The sequence below is a fragment of the Mustela erminea genome, chromosome 14, assembly GCF_009829155.1.
Source record: "Mustela erminea isolate mMusErm1 chromosome 14, mMusErm1.Pri, whole genome shotgun sequence".
Lineage (NCBI taxonomy): Eukaryota > Metazoa > Chordata > Mammalia > Carnivora > Mustelidae > Mustela > Mustela erminea.
Window position 1 is genome coordinate 87,384,501 of NC_045627.1, and position 10,030 is coordinate 87,394,530.

The window sequence follows — 10,030 nt, forward strand, 5'->3', positions numbered from 1 at the left end:
CCGCCTAGGTCTTATTTTTAATAAGCTTGAAATGCAAATGAGAATCCTGCTGATGGAGCTTTAGCTGACAGTTCGACAAAGACAAGAGCTGGAGCTGTCTTCTTCACTCTGTGTCTCCTGGTCCTAGGGCAGAGCAGGTGACCAGAATACAGATATCCAATGAGGAGACGGTGGATGGAACAGTTCTCCAGTGAAACACTGTTTGCTGGGATGGTTCCTGTTGTGCAAGTCACTTTTGAAGGCAGAAGTCTTTCCTGGGGATATAGGCCCCAGTTGAACACAGATTTAAAAGCTCCCTGCTCTATAATTTTGGTTACCATGTATGAGAGGTGACTGCTCTTTGGCCAGCTGCCTGTGTGGGAAGAGAGTTCCCTCCCCCAATCATGGTGCCAGGCAGTATTGCCGGGTGATCTTTTGAGCTGGACTTCTGGAGAGCATGTTGATATTAAACTCCCTGGGGAGTCTGTTCTACCTGAGAACTAGACCTTGAGGGACTCCAGGATTTTCAGATTTGATAATGTCTCTGGATCTCCTATACTGAACTAATTCCAAGTGATATGGAATTATTTCAACAAAGAAAAAATTATTTCAACAACAAAAAAAGAATTATTTCAACCAGCAATACACTCAGCAATATCTTTAGAAATGTGAAGCTCCCAATAAGGAGTTCCCAGGAGACCAAGCAAACACTGGAAAAGAAGAGAAACATTTTAAAGTCATTTAAGGCAGTATATGTTTAAGCGTCCAAATGATGCCATTGAGGTGAGTGCAAAATCTCAGATGGTGGTCTTCAAGGATCTCTGAAGATGCAAAGGGGAATGTGGACCTTAAAATTATGGAGGGTTTCTCTGCTCTGGAAAAGTAGGGTAACAAGAGACAACCAGCTAACGGCTGCCATGTCTAGAGGAAGAACCAGGTCATGAGCTGGGGTTGGGGATGGGCATGAAAGCATTAAGAATTGTCAAGTGGTGGGATGGGGAAGTAGTATCAAGAAAGTCCCATTAACATCTTGCTTCAAAGACACAGAAGATTAAACTTCAAGGGCATGTGCATGCATATGTGTGTGTGTGTGTGTGTGTGTGTGTGTGTGTGTGTGTGTGTGTGTGTTGGTTGATAAGGGAGGGGTTTCTGAACGTTGTAAATGCTGTCTCCTACAGATCTGAGTAGATGATCTATGTTCTAGGTCCATGAGAGGGGACTGTGGCATACTGTTTGAAGCGTGGTCTCTAAAGTCACACAGGACTGGGATGAAAACTGGACTGTTCCCTTCACAAACAGGGTTATGTTTAACCACCACGAGACTCAGTCTCTTCAACTGAGGCTCGAACTAGTAACAGTGCTTTCTTAGAATAGTGATGGAGACTTCCTGAACGGACCCAGGGGAAGAGTGGTGCACTCTTCAGCGCACAGTCAGTGCTTGGTAAACAAACACATCCTCAGGTGTGGTGGTTAAACTTTTTTGTGAAATAACTAGTCTGTGGAAAAGGGGGATTTGGCTTATATGAATGGGGTGTCAGAGGAGAGAAATTAGTTTCAAGCATGGATCCGGAAGTTTAACAATACCACTCAGTCTCTATCTCTGCTTTTTCCTCTCTCTACTTCTGTCTCTCTCAATGTCTGTCCCTCGCTGCTATTTTTCCTTTCTCCCTCTTTGTTTCCTCTGACTTCTGGCATAGGTCTCCTTATCAGCCAAGCTTTTTATACATCCCAGTAAATATGTTCTCTGGCATCTCCAGATATATCTGGCCCATAACCACATAATTTTTTAAACTTACCTTTGTCCCAGTTTTATCACATGCACCTGATTTAAAGGATCAACTAGCTCTAAGGGGGCACTTCTGTGAAAACAACACTTTCTGCCTCCCGTTCCATTCCTGATCTCAGAGTCATCACTTTCAAACTTTTTGGCTGATTGTCTTTCTATTTATCTCTCAATAACATGATCTTTTTTGATTTTTTATTTTCCAGTAGTATAGTATGAATTTTGTCTGTACAAATTAGACAATTCACCATACTACAGAAATACACCCTTTCCAACATCTAGCTCCCAATTTAGTGAAATTACCCCTTGGTTAGATCATTGTTCAATAATTACATTACTATAAGTATGCAAATGATACTCTTTGCTGAGTCAAGTAGTTAGCTGTGATGACTTTTGTTTCTTACACAACTTTGTTTAATTGGAGCAAATGGCTTTTTCTGTACTTTTGCTTTTCTTTTTCTTTTTCTTTACTTTTATGTAGATTTGTCATTAAGTCAACCCCAAATTCTCTGGTTGTTTAATTCTCCTCTCAAGATATGCAGATATTTGATGGCTTTCATTTTCTTATAGAAATCTCTCCCAGAATCATTTAGAACACACCAATCCGGACTTTTGCCCTTCAAGCCTGGTGTGCAGATCTCACTGGGGATCTCTTCTTACTGTCATTCTGTGAATTTTCTTGCTTTGTTTTCTGTGTTGATGTCCTGTTACATGTATCTCTCACATTCTCTTCTTTATAGGTACATCTGCTTATTTTTGGTGGAGCATATTCTGAAATGCTTCCTGACAAAGGATGTGGGGGAAATAAAATTTGGAGATCTTATATATCTGAAAATGTTTATTATAGCCTTTCACTGAAGGGACAGTTTTGTTGGGAATAAATTCTAGATTGGGTATCATTTCACTTCAGAATTTTGAAGACATTGCTCTATTCTCCTCCAAGCTCTCAATGTTATTTTTGAGAATTCCGAAATATTTCTGGTGTCCGAATCTTTGTAGATAATTTAGAAGTTTGCAGGATGCAATTTGCTCAAATCATATGATTATGTGGCTTAGTATCGGTCAAATTTATCTGTAGCACAAGTCACTTGATAGTCCCTTCCTTCCTCTAAGTCAGTATCTTCTGTTACAGAAAACGTTCTTGAATTTCTTTATTGATGATTCCCTCTCCTCTCATTTTTTTTTCATTTTCTTTTCTAGAATCCCTACTATTTATATGTTGGAACTACTGGATGGATACTATTCTTTAATTATCTTAAATTTTCTCCTTAACCTTTATTCTGTAATGTCTGGGAGATTTATGCAACCCTATCTTTCAATACTTCCACTGAGTTTTTTTTTTTTTAACTTTTTTTTTTGTCTTTATTTTTTTTATTTTTTTATTTTTTATAAACATATATTTTTATCCCAAGGGGTACAGGTCTGTGAACCACTGAGTTTTTTTTATAGTTTTAATTTTCATGAACTCCTATTTGTCCCTAAATGATTTGCCTTACGTAGCTTTCTTTTCTTATTTTATAGACACAATATCTTCTCTTCTCTCTGGGAGAATATTAGTTTTTTTTTTTTTAAGTTTTCTTCTCTTGCATTCTCTCCTCTCTCTTTCAAGTTACTTTCACTTCCTGTTGGTTGGTTTCTGTCTTTCAGGATGAAACACTGCTGCTATGGACTTCCCTCCCATTTTCTTCACTTTAACCAATTCTGCCTTTATAAATATACTGCACTCCCTTCAGTTGCATCTATGAGTTGTTTGTTTACATTAGGAATACAAAACAATTAAAAATATCCATAAATTTTGTGTGTGTTTTAGTGGGTACTATCAGCCCTGAACTTTAGTGGGTTTCACTTGCCTGGTCTGCTTTTATGCAAAAATGTCTGTATCTCTAGGTTTATCACCTTGGGCTGGGTAGATTCCTCAGAGAAGGTGTTCCAATCACTTGTCTTGAGGATAAAGACCCGTCTAGCAGTGTGTGGGAGCTGTGCCAAGGAGGAGACCCATCGGTCTCGGCACTGAGTATAACACTTGTTCAACCTTTGTTTTCAGAAATGTAACCTTTTAATAGCACTAGACCTGGTTGCCTGAGTCGGGGATATTCTGCTTAAGTGTTTCCATAGCGTGGACCTATAGTCCTCCGCTGGAGCAGAAGTTGTTTGGACATGGGAAGTGGAGAGGGGATATGGGATTGATTTGAGTCATGTCTTAAACTTCCAGCTGGTCCTCTTCTTTTTAGCGCCACCTTCACCGCATCCAAAAGTAACTGATCCCACGAAGACTTAAGACTGTTGATGGTGTATTACTAAACTATTCTAATAAGAAACTTTCTCAGGATCTCCTTGGTCAATTGCTCATCAGTCAAAACAACACTTGCTGTCATCTTCTCTCCCATTCTTTTTGTTCTTATGTGTTTATTTTAGCTGGGTTTAAAGAGACACCAAAAGGAAATATGTCTGTTCAGTTTTTGGTGTTCTTAAAACTTTATATCTCCCAACCTCCATGTGATATCCCACAAAAGACTTTGATATATATGTTGGATCACATACCCTGGGTCCCAACTCAGCATTAATCCCTGTGATCTTTATTCTCTTGAGAATCTGGGTCACCTGCTTTTCCTCGTGGTAGACAAAGGGTGACTATCTGATTGACAACTACATGAGAATCATACCGAGCAGCAGTTCCCTAAAGAAAGGGATGGAGCACTGACAAATAGGTAATAAATGTCCCAGACACAGGGCAGCTTTGTCCTCCAAAAGGTGCTGATCTTGAGGAAGCAAGGATTTCCCTTGGTTGCTTTGTATTCAAAAAATGCTGGCTCCATCTCAGAAACACTAGTTATCCAAGCAGAAGGCACCTCCCTTGATGTTTTTCTCCATTGTAAGCTTCAGCAACATCTGTTCACACTTAGTGCTCCTGAATCAATTTATTAATGTGGATGCCCATTGGTTTGCAAGGACAGCAAAGGCTTCCTAGAGAAACTCTATGCCCTGGAGAGAAAAAAGGAGGTCATGGCAGGGAGATTTTTCAGAACGCTGGGGCTGGAACTCTGGGTCTGCACATAGAAAGGGGTAGAAGCCGTACCCTTCCTTTATCTGAGTGACCAGTGACAAAGGGACATGATACTTTTTTCCCTTCTTTCACCTCAGAAGTCCTAAAGAAGGGAAATTCATTGTGGAAAACTTAAATAATCTCTGAGCATTGTGAGGGTAGATATTCTTTATTCTTGTAAGTATTTTGTGTTAGTCTCTGGAACATGATGCTGGGACCTTCAAAGAAATAAAGTCGTCCCTCTCTAGTTTTAAACTCTAAGCAAAACAAACTTGTGGTTTCTTTTGAGACCTCTAGCTATGTGTGTCACAGTGACACAGTTTAAAAGACAATGCTTTTGAAGGACATTTTAAATGGCAAACTTTAAATGAAGTCGATCCTTGGTAGTTCACTGACAATGCCTGTGCGTTATTGTCCTTTTCCAACTTAACGAGAACAAAAAAAGAACCAATTAGTCACATATGATGAGACGTGATGACATTTTTACTCCTGAACTTTTCTGGTATAAAAGGGTCACCCACAGAGGATCTGACAGTAAGTGTGAGGAATTTGGCAATAAAACCACTGGCCTGCAGAAATTTTGGAAAATCCAAAATGATTAGGTAAGACTGCCTTTTTTCCACAAAGAAAACTGTTGAGTTCATATATGCTTTTTTACTTATACTTGCCTAAATGATACTGATCTTCGGGGTTTTTCTCTCCCTACCATATAGCTCATTAAAATTCAGCTTTACTCTACTTCTATTGATTTCTACAATGCATATGTTTTGGTGTTATCCTGTTACACCTTCTAAGGTAAGAGTTCTGCCTCCGTTTTTCATGTTTGACTCAATGGCTTATAAGTGTTTAAGTTCAAAGTAATTGCAAGGAATATGTGACAGAAGAGTAATTTCTCTTATTATTAGAGCTTGCAATGAAAAAAAAATAAGTAGAGTCATGAAATTAGTAAAAAGAAGCATTTATGTGACAAAAATAATGCCAGACTTATTAAAATTTGTTTCAAATTATTTGGAAGTTGGCTTCTACATAAAAAAGCATTCATTTCAATGTAAAATGTAGTTTTGTCCATGAAAAATTATTTATTCCATGTGTCCACTCATGATCAAAGTGAACATTTAGCCATTGGAGCTATATTACAAATACAATGGATCAGTTTTTTTTAAATAGTGAGTTTACCAATTTTATAAAAATGGTAACTTTTTCAGATACAGACTATAGATAAAATGTCATATGAAATTGACATTTCATATGAAATGAAATACCACATACAATACTAATTCATATGTTTATTCAAAAATATTGATTGTCTAACATTAATCACTCAACTGTTCAAAAGAGTCAGAAAATGAGTGTCTTTCTCTGGAATTTTTAATACTATTTCTACATGATATTTCAGTTGTTTTAATGTCAATACTTTGTTTAAAATTAAAAATTTTTTTTGTCACTGATAATATGATAATAATACTGTCAGTATTCACTGAAACTTAACCTGGCATACTGTAATTACTGAAACAATGTAATTCATGGAACTACTTTTAGGATAATGAGATGTTACATATATCCTAAATAACAGATATATGTCCAAACATAATGATCTAGCTGTTTATATAATTGGTCTTCTTACTAATCTTTGCATCTGTCATCTTTCTACTTTTGTTTACTTAAGTTAGTTTCTTTTTTTCCTGATTTAGTCCTATGAGCATTCAACACTAATTAAGTCATTGATTCTATAAGACACAAACCATATTGATCAAGTCGATGAGTCACAACCCATAAATTGGTATATTTTCTCAAGTGTCTTCGTAATTGCTTTCTATTCTTTTCCCGAAGGTTTGTTCATGACATTTCTGTTGAAGAAGAGGCATTTGTGAGCAGCTTTTTTTTTAAAAATTAAGAATGTACTTTCAAATGTACTTACAAATCTGCTTGTCCATAAATGAAATGCTTCCTTTTTCCATGCATTTTCCATACTTCTATTTTAGCATGTGACAATTTCATTCTCATTACAATTACTTCATGTAGCAATGGTATCAATTTGACTGTTCAAGGTGAGTAATTACAAACAAAAGATCTATTGGTTCTTGTAATATTTGTTGTACTTCATAAAGTACATCAAGGAGGCACGTATACCATATTATTCTGTTAACAACTCAGCTCTGGCAAGGACTCCCTTCAATGATCAGCAAAATACATCAGAATCTTTTTAGGGATGTTTTCAGCATCTTATAACCAGAAATGATGCATTTCTTTTGCAATACAAAGGTGGTATCATGAGTATTTCTGGAAAGAACTGGAATGCTTCCCTTCCTGAATGACTCATAGGGTCCTCCTTGTTGGGGATTTAAAATAGATGGCATTATATCATGCTTAGATTTCCTCCATTAACACAGGGAAAAACACATAGTGGGCGTTCAAATAAGAGTTTTTTTATTGGTTTCCCATGACCAATATTTCTGAAACTCTGTTTGACTGTTTCCAGGTCCAAAAAAAGAAAAAAAAAAAAAAGTTGCCCATCCTTTTTTTTTCCAGAGGCCAGTAAGAGTGATTTGCCTGGGCACTCTGACTGCTGGAACCTTCAGTAACCTACCCAGACATGGGGTTAAGCATCTCAGAGAACATTTTTTTTTTCACTCTGTCCCTATTTCGACTTCCAAAGTAACCTGAAGCCACACTTGTGTCCCTGCACCAGGAAAGGAAAATGTGTAATTTTTACTCTGGAGTATGTTTCTTTCCTTATAATGAAACCATTCAGCCCCCTTTTCTTTTATTGCTTTCATGTGGTTGAGAAATGGGCTTGGAGTCATGTGATTCCACTCAAACCCGTGCTTCACCTACAAGCCATTTTTAAAAAAAATATTTTATTTATTCATTTGAAAGAGAGAGAGAGAGAGAGAGAAAGCAAGAGACAGAGCACAGGCAGGAGGAGGGGCAGAGGACAAAGGACAAGCAGACTCCCCGCTGAGCAGGGAGCCTGGGCGGGGGCAGTGGGAGGGAGTGCTCGATCCCAGGACCCTGGAAGTATGACCAACTGAGCCACCCAGGTGCCCCACCTAGGAGCCATTTAATTTCCTCTCTTAAAACTGAGGAAATGATAATACCACTTCATACAGAGAACTTTCTGGGGAGATAAAATGAGATGATGCCCATAAAGGATTTACCACAAAGAAGATCATTGATAAATCTTTGTTCTTTTATCACCGGAACTTGCAGTTGTAACTCATCAGCATGTACTTCCTCTGAAACCACAAAGGAGGGGACATAGGACAAGTGTTGAAAATTCTTACTTCATCTCTGGGTTGGGCCCACTTCTTGGAACAGCCAGCCCAGTTTCTTGGGACAAGGCCCTTTGCTCTCTACTTGGTTTCTTCATATGGAAAATATACTTGATGGTCATTTTGAGCTCTGATTCCAGACATGCGCTTCTTTCAAGACTAAGTACCCCCTATACCATCCAGACCTTCACATCACTGATAAAGAACTGAATCAAAGTCAAAAGATGAAGATGATATTTTTCAAGTAGCAAGACAGCCTTATGGAGAAACTGGGTAAATGGCTGAAGACAGATCTCAGAGGGAAAGTGTTTCCAAATGGAACCTAAAATTTGGTTATCATGGTTGTTTTTCTTAGTGAATTTTTTAAGACCTCTCAGGACTAATTAGTGCCACTTGAAAGATTCTTTATAAAGTAAAAGCAACAAGAGAACTATGTATGGTGTATGATGCAAATCCCAAAGGATGACAATTACATAAGTGGTATAAAAATTAGACAAGAGAGTAGATAGCTCTGAATAACACTTTATGTTTAGATAAAGTATATGTTGTGTTCTAGAGTAATTTCTCCCTCACAAAGTTTGGAGACATTGTATTTATAGCCCTTAAGATTTTAAAAATTGTTACAACTGAAATAACTTTTCACCTTAAACCTGTTTTTTCTCCCTCCTCCCCCAACTGAATTGCCAGGTGTCTGGAAAATCTGATTACTTTCTCATCCTGTTGAACAGCTGCCCAACCAGGATGGACAGGAGAGAGGCACTAGATTTTCTAAAGCCCATTTTTGAGAAGACGTTTATGAAAAGGTCCTTTCGCAATGGAGTTGGCACAGGGATGAAAAAAACTTCCTTTCGAAGAGCAAAATCATGAATAAGTGTGCAAAGGACTCTGGGAATTGATCTCAAACTTTGTAGAGTGTGACTAATGTGCTAAAAGTCAGTTATATCTTTATCATTAAGTATTGGTGTGCTCTCAATGCTTAAATATCATTTCACTCTGAGCTGGTACAGAGTAAATTGAGTTTTTTTAAAAAATGTAAACCTGCCTCAAACTTCCCCTGCAAGAGAATAAACTATTTATGTTAGTAGTTAGCAACTTCCCTGGCTAAGGATGGACACATTTGCTTTGATCTTAAATTGGCCAGAAAGTATGAACATTTTTTACTGTAATGACAATGGTATGATTTCTTTCTTGCCTGTAATACGTACTCTCACAGTACTGATTTCTCTTTCTTTTAAGTACAGTGCTCTGAAATGACTCAGCAGGGCCAATTCTTTTGGGATGTGCTATTTCAGTTTCTAAGAGAGTCTTGTGAGATTAGCCAAAGTTAAGATTCATGCCACCACTGTATTTTCCTCCACCAGTTGATTGATAGAGAAACAAACATCACCTGTGCCCTCTGGGAGTAAACTCTTGTTCTTTCCAACAAATATACTTGCACATGGATTTTTGTTTTGTCTTGGAAGTTTGTTGATTCCTTTTATCTTAAAACACAGAAACACCGCCAGTAACAATAATGACAACAAAGGGACTGCTGGTTGCCCTGTGGTGTGGGGGAGAGCTTTGGAAGCCGGTTTGCCCAAATTGTGCTGATTAATGCCCCACTCCTTTCCTCTCCACAAAAGACCTGGACTTTCCTTCCACAGAAACCCCTGGCATTACTTTTCTTCTTTTTTTTAAAGTAAGCTCCACGCCCAGCATGGAGCCCAGCATGGAGCCCAACATGGGGCTTGAACCCGTGACCCCAAGATCAAGATCAGTGCTGAGATCAAGAGTAGGATGCTTCACCAACTGAGCCACCCACTTGTCCCCTGACATTACTCCTTTTAAAAGATAATGCAACCCTGGTTGATGGGATATTTCTCCAAAGGCCTAACTGCAATAAATGTGTATGTGCATGTCTGATTCTGCAACACAGTAAGGGCATTCTGACCGAGAAAATCATTGTTTTCTACT

At 38.1% G+C, this 10,030-nt stretch overlaps 1 protein-coding gene across 1 annotated transcript; it reads left to right on the plus strand.

Annotated features, from left to right (window-relative positions):
• Positions 1-5,279: 5,279 nt before the first annotated feature.
• On the plus strand, positions 5,280-8,944 carry NPS (neuropeptide S). Its single transcript, XM_032312208.1, has 3 exons — positions 5,280-5,407; positions 5,519-5,600; positions 8,765-8,944. The coding sequence occupies exons 1-3, from the start codon at positions 5,280-5,282 to the stop codon at positions 8,942-8,944; spliced, it is 390 nt and encodes a 129-aa protein (XP_032168099.1).
• The last annotated feature ends 1,086 nt before the right edge of the window (positions 8,945-10,030 follow it).